Source organism: Chelonia mydas, chromosome 1 (genome assembly GCF_015237465.2).
Source record: "Chelonia mydas isolate rCheMyd1 chromosome 1, rCheMyd1.pri.v2, whole genome shotgun sequence".
NCBI classification, from domain to species: Eukaryota; Metazoa; Chordata; order Testudines; family Cheloniidae; genus Chelonia; species Chelonia mydas.
Window position 1 is genome coordinate 283,134,378 of NC_057849.1, and position 22,830 is coordinate 283,157,207.

Sequence of the window (22,830 nt, forward strand, 5' to 3'; positions counted from 1 at the left end):
AAAAACATCGTTTTGTCTGTGTATGTCATGTCTATTTAAGCCTTGATTCAACAACTTATTGCACATGGGTAAATGCTGTGACTGGCTGGTGCCAAGGAAAGTCGACACAAAGGATTTAGACTATAAATTATTTGGGACACGGACCTAGCTTATATCTGTAGAGCGCCTAGCATATTTTTGGATGCTATATAAATAAAAGAAAAAATAATAGATCATTAAAGCAGGAATGACTTCGCTCCCCTTGGCTTACATGACAGCTCTAGATTATGGGTTTATAAAATTACCTTAAATCACAACAGATACATGCAGGAATAACACCACACACATTTATACAATCTGTACAGGTACATTTAACATTGACCATGCAGTTTCCAAGCAGGGATGCATCTCACAGAACAAAAAGTGTGTCATATTATGACAATTTAAGTATTTGGGATGTAAAACACACACACAACTATACAAAATAAATCCTGGATCCTGCACTGGGATATGCTAGTGTAACCCCTACTTCTTTTTCTTACATCACAGTGTTCAGCCAAACACACTCATTGCTGTTATTACTGCTGCTGTTTCTACTTGCTCTGAGTAGATATGGAAACATTCCCAGACAAGGTGGCACGCCAATCAGTAGTGAATTCTGTCAGGGTTACAAAACTGACAGCCATTTGGAGGACCAGTCAGATCCCACCCAGTCCTGCAGGGAGAAGATAGAGCTGTCGGGGTAACCCAGACTAAATCTCTGGGTTGAATCTTAGTGCCATTTCCTATAATTTTACAGAAGTCAATAAGAGTTAGACTGGGAAACACCATTAAGAAGGAATTGCAGATTGGAGGCCAAATGTCTTCAGGAGGCGTACTATATCACTGAACCAAAGATAGTGTGTGAGCCTAAAAGCTGTGGTAATTATCAAGTTTTCTTTTCTTTCTTGTTTGAAGTTTACATATGCAATAGCATGGATGCTGAAATAGTTGGTTATACACTATAACTAAACATTTTACCTACTTGTCAATTTTACCTACTTGTAAATAAATCTGTTAGTCTCTAAGGAGTACACAAGTACTCCTTTTCTTTATGTGAAGGCAGAAGATCTCCGATCGTCAGAATCCCAATTCCTGTATTTATTTTGTAAGGAATTATATATATATATATATATATATATATATATATATATAGCTTCAGGTTTAGGTCCTGTGTTATAGTCTTCATTTCAAGGAAAACAACAAAATCTCTAGTTAGTGATATTCATCTAGCTAGGGTGCATTGTAACACTGTGCTGTAACAGTTTATTTTTGGAGTGTTATTCATAAAAAGGAATTTTAAATTATGAATTGTGTGTGCACGCATAACTGGCTGATGGTAAAGACTGGTACAGGATTCCCAAGATGAGAAAGAAAGTGAATCTTATTATAATTTCCACTTTTAGTATTTATATTGTCCTATATAATCGAGCTGTAGTCTCTTACGATGACAGGAATTCATGGTCTGTATAAATACTTTAAGTCAGAGAGAGGAACTCCATAGCCAGAATTGGTAAGTAGATTGACTTACCTCCCCTCTACATAGGTTACACTAGTATAAGCCCCTGTACCCATTCAATGACCCAAGGAAGCCAATGAGACTCTGCATAAACACGAAGGTCCAGGCTTGTGGATCCCAATGCAGGATCAGGGCCCAAGGCCCTAGTGAAGTAATCACAGAAGTAAAGCTTCAGTGGTATGTTAAAATTTGGGAGTGTTGAACGCTTAAACACATTACAGAATAGTTACTAAATGCCCTACATTTCATGTTTTGCATATCAAATACAAAATTAATTAATACAGATTAATACACTTTTTCATGGTGCTGTGACATGGCATCAATTTAATGTTTCAGAGGTATATTTATTTTTATGTGAAATACTTACCCAATTTCTCTCATTTTCCCGTCTCCTTTCTCTTGTTTACCATCTCTCTCTCTCTCTCACATACACACACATTCTACCTTACTCTTTCTAGCCTTCTATTCATTCTTTTCCAATTACATGCCTCTGAACTCAATTTTTTTAAAATACTAGTCATCAGTATGCTGCCTCCTTTAAGTATAAATATATCTTTAGAATGGTTTCCTGAGATGGCACAAATTTATTCTCGCTATGATAACTATCCTTATCTTAACTTTAGAGATCCCCTTTGATATCTATGCTTCTAATTGTGCAACCAGATTCTATATTGACTGATTACACAAATGTGCATAAATAACTGTGTATATTTAATAGGTTTATTTCAAAGTTTTGGGGAGCAATGCACCTGGCCCCAAATCTAAAAGCTGGAAGCATGATAAGTTATTCATTTTTATGTTCCCCTCATTGTGGCCCCAAATTTACTTCTTTTTTATGCAATCTTCTAGACAGATAATCTGACTTTGACAGAAAATGGTTATACAAAAGAGAAGAACGACACATTTTAAGCTTTCTGGTCTATTTTTTCTTACATCCCTCATTCTGGGTGCAGTAGGCAGACTAACAAGGCTAATGAGGTGTCTCTCTCTCTCATACATGTAAAGCTATATGATTTCTTGCTCTCAAGTCTCCACTTCAACAGGCCCAAGCCTTGAGACCACAAATTCTTTTACAAGCTGGATTTTTCTGTATCAGAGTACAATGTACTGATGCTACATAACACACCTTGCCCAGTCTCCTTTAATTATATCACAGCAATGACTCAAACAAACCTCAAATAGACTAGCTGTAAGTTCTTCCAATTCCTGTCCAAGTTGATCTCGCACTTTAGAAAGTCTTTCACATTCTTCATCTTTTAATTTCAGCTCCTACGGAAAATTGAAAATTATTTATTCTAACTTAATGTAGTAGTCTCTGGGCTTTTAAAGCTCTGCCACAAGTAAATCAGTGCAACAGATAACCTTTGCTAAATAAAACCTTTCAAAACATTGATCTTAACACTAGAGGCAACAACATTAATGCTGTATATGTATACCTATTACTTCCTTCTATATGGCAACCCGTCAGGCTGATCTAAAAATACAACTAAGCTAAATGTGTGTTTCCAAAATTCTCTGAAGTACAAAGGCTTCTTTCCTGAAATATAGAAGACCACATTCACTGAAACAGAATATATAAAAGAATTCTATAAGTTTGGTAATTTCATAAGTTTTGTATTGTGACAATGTGAATACTGCTTTCACTAGTGCTTGATATAGCCATATAGCCAATATACACCTTCCAAAATTTAATTTTATTTTAAAGCAATAATGTTTTATTTTCTTTTCCTTTAAAGAAAAACATTTGTCTGAAGAAGAGTCCCAGTTCACAGAATCTTTTTTATATATTTTTAATATAAAGTTTTGTCTCCAGAGAGCCTCCTTACAGTACAGCTCTAGCTAACTCCAAAACAGCACTCTAGTTATATCCCTGCTCCTTGTAAAGGCAGCAATATGCAGTCAAATCAAATCAGTTAATCATTAAAGCTTGGGGACTGGGTAGCTTAATCTCATTTACACTAAGACCCCTATCAGGCCCCTTTACACTGCCAGAACATTGTAAAGTGGGCATAAATTACATTTACTCCGACTTTAAGGTCTTACCACCGAGCAAAGCAGCGTAAAGAAGTCTTTGTGTAAATGGTAATATGGTCCAAGATTTCTTGAATATATTTTAAAAATGGAAGGAAAAGCTCAGAAGAGTCTTCCTATTGCCAGTCCTTCCTGACATTAGAATGCTGCATACAGTTAGGAACAGTGGCAGCTGGAGCCCAAAACAAGTGATAGTGCTGCAGGTGGCAACCTCCCAGAGTGCCCAGGTTGATCATGTTTTCAAAGTGAAAAACTGAAACACTGGGGTTTGGAGTATTTTGACAGGTATAAGGGAGGTTGGTGAGGAAGTGGGAAGAAAAAAGGAGGGGCGGGGGCACTCTGGTCTTTCCCCCCACTGCTTGGCCCTTTCAAAATGAAAACCTGGGACCTTTTACAAGAAAGGGCAGGGTGGGAGAAAACAGTATATATGCCACTTTAATGCGTTTGGTGTTGTCTTTGTCACAACCTCTCCTCTTTCAATCCAATTCTTATCTACCATTCCTCACGTACACCAACTCATTAACCAATTGACTCTCAATTCCCCTTGCACTCATCTGTGCCAACCAAACTCATCCCCCTTCCAGCTCACAGCCTGCCAGAGTACATCAGCTCCCTCCAAGCCAACTCCCACCAACTCAGAAGCACCTCCACATACACCCCCACACAACAATTTATCTCCGTAGTCAAGAAGCCCTCATCTTCCTGCTTAACCTGCAATAGCTCAGGACTACCCCCCACCTCAGCTCTAAGCTCTCTTCTATCCAAGACTCCAGGTTCAGAATTCTGTTCCCTTCTACTTGACATCCAACACCACCGCCACGCTCAGAAACCCTTCCACTCCACTTGTTGATGGATCTGGAAAAGCAGAAGAGGCAGCAGGTAGGGTGTGCATGTGATCTGAAACAGCTCTACGGATGCCTGTATTCCCTACTTATTACCGCCTCCCTCTGCTGCCCTCAGTCCATGTTACCTCTAGCTAGACTACCTCATTGGAAGCCACTTTTACTGAAGCCTCCAGGTGCCCCACTAAGTCTCCAAATGGCAGCATGTAACACTGTACTCCACAGTACATCACATTACATATGCGAGACATTTTTGGTGGGGCTTACACTCAATAGGCTCGAATCATCAGCTTACTCTACTCATGACACTCAATTAAAGCAATGAAATAGCACCACTGAATACACAGTAATGTGGGTTTTTTTTAGATATTTAAAAATGGAGAAGCCATCACTGTTTCTGAATTCTCAGGTTACAGCTTTAGGTCTTAGCACCCTGCATTCCCCAGTGGGACATGAGGCTACAGCCACTCCACTGTGATGTAGAACTCAGCCATTCACAATTTTGTCACTGCCACAATAGAATACTCTAATACACTCTACTTAAAACTTCCCTTGAAAGTCACCCAGAATATTCAGCTGCCCACCCGCCAACCCTCGCACTTCCTTGGGGGAAGAAATCACTATGAAGACATAGAACCAATGCCCAAACTCTGCATTGGCTTCCTGTACAGTTCTGGATGCAACTGCAGGTGTTCCCAATTGTCTTCAAAAGCTTAAACACCCTAGGACATAGTCATGAGAAACCACATCTCACTTTGTAGCATCAAATTGAGCTCTTAGTCTCAATTCCTAGAATAACATCAGCAGCAAAATTTTCTAATATCCTGCTTTTGGACAACTAAAGTTTGACAAGCCTCAGGGCACAGTTATAGGTCCACCTACTAGGTTGGAATTTGTAGATTTTTTTATTTAATTTGGGAGTTGTGTTTATTTTGGGTTTGTTTGTGTGAAAGTTTCATTTTTTGCTTTTCCGATTTGCAGCCTTTTAACTTTTTTGAAAGATTGTATTTCAAGAGGTACTATGTATGCAAAGGCACAGCAATGAAGATATATCTCCCAACTAAATATATATTGTTCCATACACAAGCAGCTAGCTTTCCCAAAGAGAATGCTGTAGAAAAATGAAAGAGGCTAGGGAGGGAGACAAATGCATATCTTGTGGTGGGAGAACAGAAAGAAAGAGAAAAAAGAAGAGGAAGACCATGGAAATAAAAAGGAGAGAAACAAAGTACAATAAAGGAATTAAACAGAAAAATAAACCCAAGGGAAGACAACACTGAAGGTCAGCAAGTTTATATTTACTCATGTTCCTTTTTGTTTAACTGTATTTCTCGAGGAAAAAGTAGGGGAGTTGAAGAAGGGAAAAGGCAGGTTTTGATCCAGGAGTGGTGAATATTCAGGCCTCGTATGTTTCTACAATGGAGAGGGAACATACCAGCACTTAGTTTTCAACTTCACTGTTTGTAAAGGAAACATTACATGCATCAGTAAATCTCAAAAGGAAGTTAAAATAACATTAGGTCAAGCATTATCTTCAAGTCACATTGAAAGGTAAAACTAGTTTTGCCCACTTTAAAACCTTTAAAGTGACAGAATTAACATATAAAATATTGTGGTTTAGATACATGGATTTATTTTTTTTTTTTTTTAACTGTTCAGCTTGTGGTGACTGGAAAGACTGCCTTTTTAAGATTCAGTGTAGGCTGCCAAAGTAAATCAGACTTGTAGTGTAAACTTAAACAATAAAATTGTCCAAGCAGGAGTTCAGTTTTGGCTACTGAAACATAACAAAAAAAGCAGAGGACACCATACATAGCCTATTGCTTTTAGAAGTTTGGCTAGACATGTCAAATCTTAAATCCTGTTGGGCAAGTTTCCAGGTTGTTATTTAGGAGGAATATCATACACTATATTATATTATATTGTCAAACAAGCTACATATTTTGGGTTGATGTGCTTTAAAAGTAAAGATATCTAGGCAGATGCTTAAGGCTCTCTTATGTCTGAAGCTGTTACTGAAGACTTAGCTAAACTCAGCTGTGAGTAATGAGAAATACAAAGCACAAGCTGAGACAGCTGGTTTAGAGGAACTCCCCACCTGGCTACTTCAAAAAAAAAAAAAAAAAAAAAAGTTAAGCTACTTGGAAAAAATCAACTATTTTAAACCTGAAAACTCACAAAATTACTATGGAATTATTTCACTCAAACTTTTAACCTGCATGCAAAACCAAAAGTCAAAAATAGTCTCCCTATGCAGATAGATAGCAATGGTAGTGCTTTTATTTCCCGACTAGATCCTCATGAACAAAAGTTTTAATATAGTGCCACATATATACAACTGAAAGTACGTTAGCATGGTCCACCAGCATCTGCACTTCACCTTTAATTGCTTAAGGACCAAGAGGTTTGCTCTCAGCACTTATCTGTTTATGGGAAGTCTGGTTTTCCTTGAAATGCCACAGCATAATCAGATATTCCAGATAAGCTCCCAACAAAAGACAATTTTGAGATGCCAATTACTTAAAATGGTGAACAAACAAAAGGAACTCCCTTGAAGCCACTCTCTTGCACTCTTCAACAGGTCACGGAATGCTGTACATCAAGACATGGTCACTATTCATCTGGATGACATCTAAATGTGGTTGGCTCATTTTTCTTAACCACTTTTCACAAACACCTCAATCTGAGGTTGGCAGATAAAATAATATAAGTGCATAAAGACATGAGTGGAAAAGGTCTTAGGTACAAGTGTACTGAGTCAGTGAAACGAGTCTTGAAATGACCATGCTTGGCTAACCGTCATCTGAGTTTCTTGATATTTGCTTTAATGAAGGAATATAGCTGATGAGTTGCAAACTTGAACAGCCCACACAAAAGACACCATTGTGGGTTGAAGTGAAAGTTTACTTTCACTGACTGACCCCATGTCCCTGTTATCTTCAATGTGAAGTTGATGAAACTGAGTCAACTCAAGTTTTCTGACTACAAGACTGCTTTTTTGCATTGGTTCACCTGAGCCTGTCTTGGCTAACCTCTGGATATGCTGCAAAATGGTTACTTTATTTTAAGAAGGCTTTTGGGAAGGGGTGGGTTTGAGGTTTATATAATTCTTATTATACTTGCTGGTGACTGTTTATCTGTCATGGTGGGATGGGCAGTCCTTTATATTGCTATATGTATTTTTTTATTTATGGAATGCACACTCACAGCACTAAATTGGTACCAGAGACATTTAAATCTAAAGACAGATACAGTCTAGTTCCAATAAATAACTAGAGAGCTTTAATCAACCTTCCTACCAACTCCAACACTCTTATCAGAAGATAGCCACTAGAAATAAGATTGAGGATTAGAAAGAGAAAGTGGAAACAGCAGGAATAAGCTCAAAAGGGGGTTCACAAAGAGCTCAGACAAAATTAAGTTTGCAAGAGGGAAATTCTGTGGACAGGAGAATGCTTTAGGATATCTGAATTCAAGAAATGCCTAGAATAAAGGTGAATGAAATCCTGGCTCTTATGTCAGACCCAAACTTTCCCACAATCTTATGATAAGCTTTGGATGTGGTGGCTCATCTAGACTGAAGCAGAGTAAGCATACCTGTCACTGAGACCCCCAGAAATTCTAGGGTATTTCCTTTTTACAACCTTGCCGATGGTGCCAAGCATCTTGAGAAGTGACTAAAGTGTGTGGCCTCTCTGAGGGAATAAGTGGGTTTTCCACCACCATCCAAATCATTAGCATAACAGATTTTCTAGGCCCAGATACACTAACAGTGTAGTACATGCCCTGTTCCCTCTGATATCTTTCTGAGAACTCTGTCCAGCAGTGAGAGAGAGAAGGCATATTCAAATACATACATGAATATTGGACCCCATTAGGCAGATAGCCTTATCTGGGAAGTTTGAAATTGGGAAACTAATGTCAGCTTATCTCAGATTTTCTGGTTATTCTCATGGTGACAATACCAGGGCTATGTCAAGTTGTTTAGGTAACCCTAGCTATGCATTTGTGTACTTTGAAGTGTTTGGGGTTTTCCTGTAAAGTGGAACTTTAAACTTAGAAAACTACAATGAATTGAGAACTAGTTAGTGACAGTGATTGACTTTTCCCAAAAACTTAACCACAGTTGTTTTTTGGTTTTGTTCTGTTTGCCAAATTACAGCAAAATAAAACAGTATAGCAAAGAATTCAAAGTTGGCAAAGAGTGATTATTTAGTGGAAAAATATCAATATCAGGAACAATATGAGAACCCACATTTAAAATTTACATTGACCATCATAATGAAGGGGTAAAGTCAGCCATGACAGAATTAATGACAACATCCAACACTGAGGGAGGGAAAGCATTCAGGAAGACTGATCCAAACATGTGGCAAGATGGGGTTAAATACAAATAATGTGGAGAGAGGGAAAAGACAGCACATCTACAAACTGGGTAACATCCACCAGGAAACTAGCAATTCTAAGAAAGACGAAGTGGTGTTAACACAATAAATAATAATGCTTTGCATTTATATAGCACACCTTCCATCCAAGGAAGGCAAAGCGCTTTACAAATATTAATGAATTACACCTCTGCACATTGCATGGTAAAAAAGTATTACTTCCATTTTACAGATAAAGGAACAGAAGAGGAGTTTAAGGGACTTGCTCTGGGTTACATGTCAGTTTGCGGAAAGAACAAGAAATAAAACCAGATGTTTTGGTTCCCAGTCACACGCTTTAACAACAAGGCTATTCTATCTGACAGAAGACAGCATTCCATTCGAAGTATGACATACTGGTACTGTGAAGAGTGCCACTGATGTTCATATTTCTTCTTTCATATACATTCATTCCTATGATACATCATTGTAGTATGTGAACACCTGTATATAAAAATATTTCTATTTTGTATGGCATCTGCTACATTTATGTAGTATGGGAGAGAGAAGCCTCAAGAGGTACATCATCAGTGTCTATAAACATCTACAAGGTAACACCAGAACAGAAGGGAATTATTCTTATTCTCAGAAGGGAGAAACGTCCTCAGTTTAAGGAAAGAAAATGTTTTAATTTAGACATTACAGAAAACGTTTTTCATAACAAGAAGAATCAATACTGGAAAACTCTACCAGAGGAGGTTTGAGTCATTATCACTGCAGATATTCGGGATCAGGTTACATAAAATAATGATGTAGTGATAATCCTGCAAAACATGGGGGACCCAGACTATTTTGACTTCTGACCCATCTATAAGTTTGACAGTACAAACCTCTATTCTGCAAGCAAAAATCATTAGAGAATACAATAAAACAAATCTTACCCTCTGAGCTTTTGCAAGTTCTTCTTTCAATCTCTCATAGCCTTTCTCTCTTACTTCCAGTACAGATGGGCTCCGTAAGTGAGACAGACTGTCTGTACTCAGCCCAAAAATATCTTCATTCCCTTCGGAAACATCCGTTAGTGTAGCACCCTGCAAAAACTCTCTCTCTGCATTATTGCTCTCCTTTCTGGAACTACTGTGTTTGGATGACCCACTCTGGGGTCCAGAGGTAGAACAAGGAACCGTGTCTGTAACATTGATGCTGGAAAGAAATGACATTTCTTTATTTAAATAAGAACACACACTAAGAGGAATAAAACTTTTAGAAATGTCAGTTTTGCTGTTAAATGTGCCACTATAAGCATAACTTAACATAGGATGTTAAAGATATTCATAATGTTTTTACTAAAGACATGCTATGTAAACCATTTAAATAAATTAACAAGATTTGCATTTAAATAAATCAGATATGTTAATCATCAATAACCTACTTGATGCCTGATGTTTCCCCACAATTTAGGTGCCTTGGAGATGAATAAACAGGTTGTGTGGGAAGGTCAAAAACATTTAATGCATTGGGTTGGATAGGTGTAGAGCACACAGCAGAAGGATGTGGGCGGTAGATTACGCTGGGTGAGGTAGTTGGTTCTTGAGTCCCTGGCTCATACACTCCAAGAAGATCTGGTGTAGTGGGAGAAGCTAGGTTCACTTCATGAAAGCCTTCCAATGGGTCACTGGCCATAATAAAAGCCTCATCATATGAAACCCTGAATTAAACAAGCAAATTATTAGAATGATTAGTGAAGAATACATTTACATATTACATTATTAACTTCAAATGCAAGCAACCCATCCTTACTCAAACACTGGACAGCATGGCTGATGAAGCAGGGGGCTTAGGACTAAGATTTAGGTGCCTGTTTACCAGAGTGATGGGAACTGAATGTATTGTGATGAATGTGTGTTCTGTTTTATACAATGAAGTCAGCTTGCACTAGATTACAGGTGTCTTGTAAAGCTACACAAATGTGCCGAACACATGGGTTGTGTGTAGTGGAGTAGGGAACAGAAGTTACAGGAGAAAAATGGAAGTTTTAGGTAAAACCTCTCTTCTACCTTAGAGACTAACTAATTTAGTCTCTAAGGTGCCACAAGTACTCCTTTTCTTTTTGCGAATACAGACTAACACGGCTGTTACTCTGAAACCTCTCTTCTACCCTAGATCAGTACTCTTTTGATCTCAATAAAAGAGACACAGAAAAGAACATAAGAAAGCTCATATTCCAGTGTGTGAAGTATTTCCAATCAGTGTATCTGTAAATAAGTCTCCCAAAGTTCTATGGTTTGTTAAACTACAGGCCTGTTCCTGAAACAGCTCGCTCAAGCGGCAAAAACAGTAAATGGGACTACTCAGACAAATGAGCCCTTAAATTTATATCTTTAGCATATTATATCAACCCAAAAGATATACAAAATAATAATACTATGAAGTAGTAAAATACTAATAAAACTGCCATGCACAAATCTCTGCATTTTCCCCATATTCACCATAAGGTGAAAATTCACTATTTTGAATTGACAAGGTTCTAACACAATTTCTTTGTTTTCAGCATAAAATCAGGGAGACTATGTGCCCTTTACGACCAGGTAACTCCAAATTTACAGAAATTTCACATGACATCCAAACCCTTTGTAAAAGTCAGGATTCTACATTTCAGGGTTCAATTTGGAGACTTGAGGGGCAAATTAAGTACCAAGTACTTACATGAGCACCTCTGAAAGTGGTGGCAATGCAAACAGGTTTTTCCATTGTTTAGAAGTATAAATAAATGCAATATAAATATAAAGTATGTCTCTTCATGTAGCTGCATAGTACCATGGGAAAGAATTACAGCATTTAAACAACAGACATGTATGGCATTTTACAGACAATCTGAGCTTACAATTTAAAAAGACATAGCACTGCAAATTATGACAAAGGGTGGTGCAAGAGAGGAGGTATGCAGAGATGAGGTTTAAAACAGTCAGAGATCATGTGATATACTTACTATTACATTTGCAGCCCGTTTGTGAATTTTTAAAAATACTTATTACAATGTAGGGACAGTGTCCAGGGTGGAGATCAGCCATTTGCATTTGCAGTAATTTAGTAACTGCATCCCTTTTTTGGTCCATTTAATAAAACAAACTGTTTTCTACTGCCAGTATTGTATTTGACTGGATACATGTACATCGATAATTATTTCCTAATGCGACTAACTATTTAAATACATTGCCAGGTAAGGTTTCCCAAAAAAAAAAAAAAAAAAAAAAAAACACACCCCAAAACCCTAAAATGTTCCTGCACCTGAACACAATGGCTTCACTGTGCTGTTTCTGTGTTAAGTATGCCCTTGCTACTTCACAGAAATGTTTTGCAGGAAATCCCAGAAAATGCACAGTAAGGACCAGGTATGGCTTAAAAGGGACCCTCTTTCCATTCCTGTTTTCTGTAGAAATGTGTTATTTAGAACTACCTACAACAGTAGCATCTCCTCCAGTTGCACAGTGTTTCTTTTGTAAGCAGAGTAAACTCTAAATCTACAGCTTCTCTACTGAACCACAAACATGAGCAGCTTATTTTTAAGTTTCCATGTAAGCAATTTCTTTGGCAAGAGAATCTTATTTTTTCTACACCTGTGCTTAACTATCATAAAATATTCCATTAATGTACTTTTGAGGATAAAGCCTGTTAGATTAACAAATGAAAAGATGGATGGGAGCAGGCTGACAAAAGTACAGACCATTTCTTCAAAGTTAAACTTCAACAATATGTTTTCAGCTTCCCTCTACTGCAATCACTAGAGTGAAAGTGGATTTTTTTTTAAAACATTTTAGAAGCTCAAACATAGGGACTAAAAAACTGCCCCTGCAGCTATACAAAGGAACTTACTAGACCAGTTGAAAAATGTCCACAACATACCCAAAGCCACTGCCTCCCACCCTGATAAGTCAATTCAATTTCTCCTACTCATCCCACCACTTCACAGTTCAGTTCCCCCTTTCCTCAATAAGCCAATCTAAACTTTCCACAATCACATTCTCATTCTCTGCCTCCCCACTTCTCCTTTGCATCCCAATTTCTTCAATGAGAAGAAAAAGCAGGGAGGCAAGTCCTCTGCATGACTGAAAGGGAGAACAATTGCCTGAATGACATGCCTTTTACATGCCCAACTAGCAGACAAGTGGAGAATATGGCCTAGGAAGTAAAATGGGAGCAACAATCCTGCCAGTTCCTCTGTACGTCAATCCCTTTGCTCCGTGACTCCCATTTCATCAAGTATGAAAAACTTTAATGTGAAGGAACTACCATCACACATACCAGCAGACAGGTAAAAACTGCCAGCTCTCCAAGATTTTCTGGACAGGTGATCAGTGCAGCGAGCATATAAAGAGGCTGAAGAGTGAGTGCCAGAAGACCAGGGACAATAACTGCACCTCAGGCAACTCACCAACAACATGCCCATTTTGTGATGTCTTTGACCAGGTCCTAGGAACTACATTCAGCAGGAAGCCAACCGTGCTTCATAATGACCTGGTCAGCCGGGATGGTACCCCATTGGCCCTTGAATCCAGCCTGGGGAACTGCTGGGAGCCAGCAGCAGGCTCCCAGTCAGGAGCATGAAGTGACTCCAGAGCAGACAGTGGATCAGGACCAATAACAAATTCTCAGTCCCTACTCGAAAGAGCTGTTTGACACTGCCCCGTCCCACTCCACCCCATGAGGAACAGCCGGCTGCCAAGCCTGCAGAGAATCCGGTGGAGACAGAAGCCACTCCAGAGCCTGGTAAGTGTATGACTCAAAAGTTTATTATTACAGTAATGGGAGAGAAGCAAAAATGATAAGCCCTGGCTACCAACATTTGGCCACTAGTGGCCGATTGTATCACACCACCTAGGTGTCCCCTCTCCCTCTTCCCTTTCCTCCCATCATGTGAAGTTCAAAATAGTGACTTGGAATTTCAAACATTCATAAACAGCTGTAAAGATTATTTTAACTGTTAAGTCACAGAGGTTTGCTAGGGTCACTCTTGTTTTCTTTTCATTATTTAGAAATTTGCCACTCTGCAATCACGTCTCCTGGGTCTATGCAGCCACCTGTAATTAGTGAATTGCGTGTGTGTGTTTGGGAAACAGTATTCTATTTCCAGATCTAGTCCATTTCAGTTAGAGGTAATCCATGCAATTCTGCAGGTCACAAAATCATTTCTCCAAAGTACGAGTGTGGTGGCAGTTTTTTCCCAGAACTGTGCTGGGTGCGGTATGGAGTAAAGTTGCAGATTTCAATGCGTTTGTATGCAGCAACAACAGGATAATTCATATTAATTCTCTCATGGATTCTGACCCAATCCTGGCTGCTGATAGCTACAAACTTTTCTTGAAGCAGGAACTCCAGATAGTTAGTCACATTGCAGATAGGGGTGTATTTTTCCGGCCCCCCCCCATATAGCTGACTAGCCCACTCCACTAAAATGTGCTGTTCAGTTACTATTCATTTGAATACTCCAGCTGCATACACTGCAAGTTTCCCTCCAGCAGCTTGGAATAACATCTCCCACTGCCAGTGGGGCACCTCAAGAACAGTTAAGTCTTCCAAAATATGAAAGGCCTGAAATGAGAGAGAAAGCCTTTGGCGGCAAGGGCACTATACACGCCCCTCCTCCCCGCCCCCAACTCCAAATGGTAATTAGTTATGAAATTTTCATGTAACAGAATACAGGTTATAATTCTAAAATTACCATGGTCTCTGCCCTTCTATAACGGCAATTAACAAGGCTGTGTGCAGAGACAGTGTGAGGACTGAAGCATCCCCTTCACAATGTGTGTTGGTTCACTTTAGAACTGTTACATTTTATGTCCTGGAAATTTCACAATAATTCTGTCCTGCTCTACTGAACTACTTTAGACAATGACCCTCTGTTTCTTGTCCTATTTCAGGACCCTCAATCTATACTGCCTGCTGTTCTTCAGGAACTCGAACCCTGACCCCTTGTACCTGCACAGACTGTTCCAAGAGGAAGCATTTCCGTGATGAAATGGTTTACTGTTTTAAGACATGTTTACAAATAAGGCATGTTATGATGCCAAGAAAGTTTGTCGCTGCCATTGCATCACACTACACAATCATGATTTGCGATAATAAAACTGAAAACATGTTCAGGAGCAATTAAGCATTAGTAAGCAAATGGTATTCCTCTATTTAGGGTTCACAGCAATTCACATTTCTATAAACTCCACCTGTACAGTCATTGTGCCCACTCCAACCAAATTCATTGTTCATCATGTCATTCAGACTTACACTGCATAGCCATCAAGCCCAACCCGCCTGCCAAATACCACCCCTCCAAAATAAGCGAGCCAGTTTTGTCCTACTAGCACATTCATACAGGTACTATTCCCCCTCTTCCATAGGGCCATGCAAGTCCATATAGTGAGAATGCAAAGCATTCCTGACTTCTGCTGCCCAGATACAACCAGCTCCCGCAGTGGCAGCTATACTTTCTGGCTGAGGGTACAGATCCAGTATCCCCTCACTGTCATATATCCATTCAGGGGGAAATGGTTCTCCTCGGATTTGACAAAGGTTGCGAAGAGCACAGCAAGCCATAGTAATTCAAACAGCATTGATGACACTGGCATCCAAATGGGTTTGTAAACACCTTCAATGAGATTTCAATCTGCCAAAAGCACATTCAACAATCATTCTACACCTGCTGAGAGTGTAATTAAACCTTTTTTTTTTTTGGCCAAGGCCTCTGAAATCAGGGTATGGTTTCATAAGCCAAGGCAAAAGAGGGTACAATGGGTCCCCCAGAATACAGAAGAACATTGGGGACAGTAACGTCGTTTATGTCAATGTAATTTGGTGTGAATAGCATCCCAGCTTGTCCATGAATGTAGATTCCCAAGTGATGAAGAACTCTGGCATCGTAAATTTTTCCTGTACAACCCAAATTGACATTCATAAATCTGCATCTGTGGTCCACTAATGCCTGCATAACAATGGAGTAGTAACCTTTGAGGCTGAACATGCTCCTTGAGGAGGGCAAACTATGGGCACATGAGTCCCATCAATAGCCCCAGCACAGATCAGAAACCACATTCTCTCAAAGCCAGCAGTTACTTCCAGAATATCCAATGTCAGCCACCTTGGGGTAAACCACATGCCTGATGGCCTCAGTTTCCTCTGCCACCACTTTACCACAGTCAATTTTCCAACCCCAAACTGGTTGGCAATGGACCTGTAGCAGTCTGGGGTAGCCAGCTTCCAGATAGTTATAGCAACCTGCTTCTGGACCAGCCAGGGTGACCTCAGATGTTTCTCTTTACACCAGAGGAAGCTGCTCATAAATCTCCAGAAACGTGGCTTTCTTCATGAAAAAGTTCTGGACACACTGCTGGTCATTCCAGCTGCACATAATGATGTGATCCCACCAGTCTGTGCTTGTGGCCCTGCACTAGAAGTGCCAGTCTACGTAGGGGGCATCAGCAGCTATGCCAATTATACACAACAGCATCTGCTAGCGAGAGTACTCCTCCTCCTCCTGCAGCTCCACCAGGAAATCCATCAGGTATCTTCGATGGGACAAAAAAAAAAAAAAACACTGCCGAAATGTCCACCTGCTCCTCCTGGATGCTCTGCCAGTTTTCTGACACAGAAGTGAAAGCACAAGCAAAAGAAGTTCGTCAAAAGGTGCCTCCCTCCATGTTGCTGGCTCCAGTAGCTGGGAGTGCACAGACGAAAATGACTGGTTGGCGGGCTGATGAAACTTCCTGTAACAAGCAGGGCGGGGAGTAAAGTTTTCCCACCGCGTACTACAGTTTTATGGCTAGAGTAGCCACGTTTCAGGAGTCTGCTTGGCACTCTGGGATATGATTACTTCAAATCGGGTCTGTGCACTGCAGTCTGGATGCCAGAGCCCCAGGTTCAAGCATGGGTTAGAAAAGTCTTAATGTGAAGTTAAGGAACAGTGTACACTCAAACTCGGGGCTTTCTAACATGGGTCACCTGACTCAAGTCCCACTAACCCTGGGCTTACAGTGGAGTGTAGACATACCTTAAGAGGTTGCTTGCATCAGTCTGGACACAGACAGAAATAAAGCCCAAACCTATGCCACTCAGCCACACTGTCTCAGATTTACAAATAGTTTACCCCATATTCTTTCACCTAACAAGCAAATATAAGTCAAAATATAAGCCAAACTTCTGTGCCTGTCTGTTAACCCTCTTCTTTTCCCCCAATGCTATCCCCACACAAATTTAGAGATCTAGAATATGCACAGTTCGAACAAGGATTTTTCTTACTTTGCACTACACCTTATTTTATTAGATCATCACTAAAACAAGGAAGGACAGTTTAATAAATTGATACATGTTTTCCAACAGCAAGTCAAATTGTGAATTATCTCAATGGGGAAAAAAAGGACAAAACAAGCCAGCATGTTTAACTTATTTATATTTGATATAAACAACGTGAATTTGAAGCAGCTCAACTGCTAGCCTGCGTCAAAGCAGCAAGTGTCCAAAAAATTGATAAAAAGAAAAGGAGTACTTGCGGCACCTTAGAGACTAACCAATTTATTTGAGCATAAGCTTTCGTGAGCTACAGCTCACTTCATCGGTTGCATACTGTGGAAAGTGTAGAAGATCTTTTCATATACACACAAAGCATGAAAAAATACCTCCTCCCACCCCACTCTCCTGCTGGTAATAGCTTATCTAAAGTGATCACTCTCCTTACAATGTGTATGATAATCAAGTTGGGCCATTTCCAGCACAAATCCAGGGTTTAACAAGAATGTTGGGGGGGGGTAGGAAAAAACAAGGGGAAATAGGTTACCTTGCATAATGACTTAGGCTTGAATAGAGACTGGGAGTGGCTAAGTTAATTGTATCAAATTTGCAAATGAATTCCAATTCAACAGTTTCTCGCTGGAGTCTGGATTTGAAGTTTTTTTGTTGTAATATAGCAACTTTCATGTCTGTAATCGCGTGACCAGAGAGATTGAAGTGTTCTCCAACTGGTTTATGAATGTTATAATTCTTGACATCTGATTTGTGTCCATTTATTCTTTTACGTAGAGACTGTCCAGTTTGACCAATGTACATGGCAGAGGGCATTGCTGGCACATGATGGCATATATCACATTGGTGGATGTGCAGGTGAATGAGCCTCTGATAGTGTGGCTGATGTTGTTAGGCCCTGTGATGGTGTCCCCTGAATAGATATGTGGGCACAGTTGGCAACGGGCTTTGTTGCAAGGATAGGTTCGTTGCAAGGAGAGTGATCACTTTAGATAAGCTATTACCAGCAGGAGAGTGGGGTGGGAGGAGGTATTTTTTCATGCTTTGTGTGTATATAAAAAGATCTTCTACACTTTCCACAGCATGCATCCGATGAAGTGAGCTGTAGCTCACGAAAGCTCATGCTCAAATAAATTGGTTAGTCTCTAAGGTGCCACAAGTACTCCTTTTCTTTTTGCGAATACAGACTAACACGGCTGTTACTCTGAAACCTGCCAAAAAAATTGATGGTTCAATGCGAAACAATAGTTAAATCATGCCATATCTTCATTTGGAACCCCAAAAAAGTCATTTTATTTTAAAATATCTAGTACTGACTATGGAGCCTTGCTCAGATCCCTCAGAAGTTTGTCATCACAAGCCCCTGCAGCCAGTCAGAAGTGATCTGCCTGACTAACAGCTTGCCTATAAACCTACAGCCACAACTCTCACTCTTCATTCCACGTATTTCAAAAATTCTAGCTGCAACACTCAGGAGCACCTACAGAACAGCAAAACCCGTACACTGTGTTGTTACTATTTAACAGAAAAAAATATAGGAGAGAAGGAAAAAATACCATTTTAATATGCTTTTGGTGAGGTAAAGTCAACTCTAGTTAGCATTTTCAAAAACAAACAAGTGTTTATGTTTAAAAGCACTGTACAATTCTCGCCACACAGTTCTTCTTTTGCATAAGTAATAATGTCTCAGAGAGAATTTGTTAGAACTTGTTTCTGCCAGAGGGTTTTTTATTCTGCACTAAAACTAGTTTTCAATATGCCTGAAATTAGCTCTATATTAGACAGGCATGCTCTTTTCAGTAAGCTAAAGAAGCAAGGCTTGAAACACTATTTAGCATAATCAGTAATATTAATATGCTTTTTATGCTCTATCACAAAGAACTGAAGGGGGAATAACTATCTTCAGTATTCTAATGGGCTAATCAAGAATTTGTCTTTTTCTGTGGACTCTGAATAGTCATAAAGGTGGCCTAATTAAGTGCACATACTGTACAATTAAGGTCTTCAAGATTTTGTGATCACTGGTTAATTGTCCAGAACATAAAGGTTAATAAAATGTCTCAGACCTTATCCACACAAGAAAGTTGCATCAATTTAATTTATATAGGTGTTTTAATTAGTTTAAAACTTATATAGGTTTTAGTTAAAATAGTACAAACCCCCCATGTGAACATTCTCATTTCAGTTTAAACCAGGCACTCTCTTCTTTGGTTTAATTGAAGTAATAGTGTCCACACACGGATTTGCAACGGTTTAACTAAGGCCTTGTCTACACTGGCAAGTTTCTGCACAGTAAAGCAGCTATCTGCAGTGTAACTCCCAAGATGTACACACTGCCAAGCCACTTAGTTGCAGAACTGCCCAGTTGCAGCGCTGTAAAAAAACCACCCAGATGAGAGGCGTAAAGCTTTCTGCGCTGGGGCTACAGCTCCTCGGTGCCAGTGTAGTCACCCTGGTCGACTACAGCGCCACAACTGGCCTCCAGAAGGTGTCCCACAATGCCTGTTCTCGCCACTCTGGTCATCGGTTTGAACTCTACTGCCTTGCCCTCCGGTGACCAACCGTGAGCCCCGCCCCTTAAATTCCTTGGGAATTTTGAAAGTCCCCTTCCAGTTTGCTCAGTGATGCATGCAGTAGTCTCAGCGCATCCTTCCAGGTGACCACGACTGCTCCACGCGCCAGGTGATCCCTCGCTTGGAGCAATGCCAAGCTGCTGGACCTCATCAGCATTTGGGGAGAGGAGGCTGTCCAGTCCCAGCTGCACTCTAGCAGTAGGAATTATGATACCTAGGAACAGATTTCACAATGCATGACAGAAAGGGGCCATGACCGGGACACACTGCAGTGCAGGGTCAAAGTGAAGGAGCTGCGGAACGCCTACCACAAGGCGCAGGAGGCAAACCACCACTCCGATGCTGCGCCCACGAGCTGCCAGTTCTACAAAGAGCTGGACGTGATACTCGGTGGCAACCCCACCTCCACTGCGAAGACCCCTGTGGATACTTCAGTGGCTCAGGTGCCATTCAAGAGTGGACTGAGCCAGGAGGAGGAAATCTTGGACGAGGATGTAACTCTGCCAGTGTAGACATACCCTAAGTCTGTTTAAAAGTGGATATAAGTCAAATTTATGCAATTCTCATGCAGACAAGGCCTCTGTTTAATTTTATTTCTTTACCTCTCAAGGTGTCACTATGGGGCAGAGATAAGATTGTAAAGGTGACCTTAACTGTATTTTAAAATGCTTGGGTTCTAAGTTTAAACTTAGCTCTGAATTTCCTGGCTTTCCAATTACTTCTTTTTTATTACCTACAACAGAACTTAAACTCTCTGTACAAATCCATTTTAAGATTTTGCATGGGAATTTCTTTAGATTTTTTTTAATGGTTAAGAATTATTCAGTAGCAGAAGTCCCAGCACAGTTTGGGTCACTACTTCCTTATCTCCCTACAATCCATCCCACTCCACCGCAAATTACAGTTCCCAGCTGCCATTACATTAGCCCCCTATGCAATTTGTTAGCTACTGCCGCTCCACAATATAACAATGAGATATTTATAGTCCTGCTGCTGGAATTAAAAAGGATTGCAGCTATATTTTAAATCCTTACTTAAATACCACATGATGCAATAGATTAGGAAAAAGTCAGACTTTCAAGATCTCTTACTGAGACATTTTATCTCCCAATTGTTTGTAATACAAAAACATCCTGGCTACTAGATATTCTAGAGACAAAGCAATTCAATAAAATTTTGAAGAGGGTACCTTTACGCTCAGTTCTTTTAGAAAAGGTGATGTGATAGAAGTAGCAAAATATTTTCCAGAAATGATTTTGGGAGGGTAGGGTGTGAGGAAAGCTGGAGGGGAACTGTTTTCCAAATTCAAAATTCTTCATTTTTACTTTGAGAATGATTGTGTAACAGTGCCCAATGAATGGATCACTCAGAAGCTTTTAGAAAAAAAAATACACTATTCTGAGGACTACTGAAAAAAATGTACTTTCAATTTTGGGGCAGCAATGATATTTCTTCTGCTACAAGTATCACACAGTACATATATAATCATATTCATTTAATGTATTTTTCTCTGTTGTGCGTCTGAACACTTAATATTTCACATTCTTTAGAAGAAATTGTCTGGGTGTTTTTTACCCTTCAAAACAAGATTTTCTTTAAAATACTAGATTTCACAAAGCTTATTAATGGAATTATTTTAATAAAAACAAGATGTGAAAAGGACAACTTGAAAAATCCCTTTTGAATCTGGAAAAGTTGAAATACTATAGTTACAGGTAACATTCAAGATTCTAGGACTGTCAGACACCTATATGCTTATGAAGCTTTTCTGAAACCTAAAATATATATTTTGTCACATAAATTAAAGTTTGGTGGTTATTGTACCTTTTGTTAGAGTGGAAGCCAGTACTTTGCTGGATATAATCAACTGAAATTTTATGACAAATTGATTTTTCTGTTTTTTAGTTAACATATAGCTGCCCAAGATTTAAGAAACTCTCTCTAAACTGACTCAATTTTTACTGTGAACACTCATCTATTTTAAGTAATGTGACTGATCTGCAATATATTTCTCCTCTCAACTTTACACTACTTTCTAGATTTTAGACCTGATGCCACTGCTACTGAAGTCAGTGGAATTTTTGCTTCAAAAGGAGCAGCCCCTTCAACTTTGTCTTAACAGCAGAAATGTTGTAACCAACAACAAAACCAAAGTGCATGACTGCAATGTTTAGATACTTTGTTTGCAGAAACACATTTTAATGAAAGATTTCCTCTCTTCTTGTTCCTTTTTCTTATTTTTATGGAAAACACGGTTAACATATGAACTACAGAAGTATGACTCAATTATTCAGTTACGGTTTTACTGAAATTGTGATAGAGTTAGTTTTAAATATATTTTTTAATGTTATTGTAGCATGCAATTTGAAATCAAAATCAAAAAATATAAAAGCTAAAAAGAAAAGCTGCTTCTTTGACAAGCAACTTTTCTTTTTAGCTTTTATATTTTTTGATTTTGACAGACGTGATAAGCATTAAGACAACTATAAAAGTAGTTCACTGGACTTTTAAAATGACAAACTGAATTTTAAATAAAATGAATACAGGCTGCAAGACTACCAATGACCTTTCTTCTGCATGGATGCAAAATAGACGATTTTATTGTAAAGGACAATTCTAACTGTTCTACTGCAAATGTTTCCCCTTTTAGGCTGTATCTACACTACCACTTTCAGCACTAAAACTTTAGTCGTTCAGGGGTGAGAAAATACACACCCCTGAGCAACAAAAGTTTTAGCGCTGAAAAGTGCCAGTACAGACAGTGCTTTATTGCCACGAGCTGCGCTTCTGGCAATAAAGCTACCACCGCTCGTTCGGGGTGGGTTTTTTTTAATCCCCAGTCATAAAGCGAGCCTACACTGCCCACATCACAGCACTGCCGCTGTCACGCTGTAACATGGGCAGTGTAGACATACCCTTTAATATACTGTAACAAGATTTTAAGAATGCTGGGTATTATGGTGTCAGCTACAAGGTGTGCGCACATTATTTATTAAAAGCATAACGACAATGGTAAATTATTTAGTCTACTTTGCTCACAAGGTAACATTAACCTAGTGCAATGAAAGCGTAACCTTGCTAAATGAGACAAAAACATGAAAGGCATGATGTGGCCACACTCAGAACACCTACACTTTAGTATGTGTCATGTAATAAAATACAACAAAGTATTAACAGGATATTAATGCTTAATCAGG

General features: G+C 39.3%; 1 protein-coding gene across 3 annotated transcripts in view; it reads right to left on the bottom strand.

The window, feature by feature from the left end:
* LOC102932414 (RAB3A interacting protein) overlaps nt 1–22,830 on the bottom strand; it is a 49,649-nt gene that overhangs the window by 22,783 nt on the left and 4,036 nt on the right. The window contains exons 2-4 of one of the 3 annotated variants that reach the window (XM_037886629.2): nt 10,207–10,482; nt 9,716–9,977; nt 2,711–2,806 (exon numbers count right to left, since the gene is read on the bottom strand). In XM_037886629.2, coding sequence (XP_037742557.1) covers nt 2,711–2,806; nt 9,716–9,977; nt 10,207–10,482 — 634 coding nt within the window. Of the gene's footprint in view, nt 1–2,710; nt 2,807–5,712; nt 5,824–9,715; nt 9,978–10,206; nt 10,483–22,830 lie in introns of those variants that run through there. The other 2 variants (XM_043547910.1, XM_037886636.2) reach the window with 2 other exon arrangements.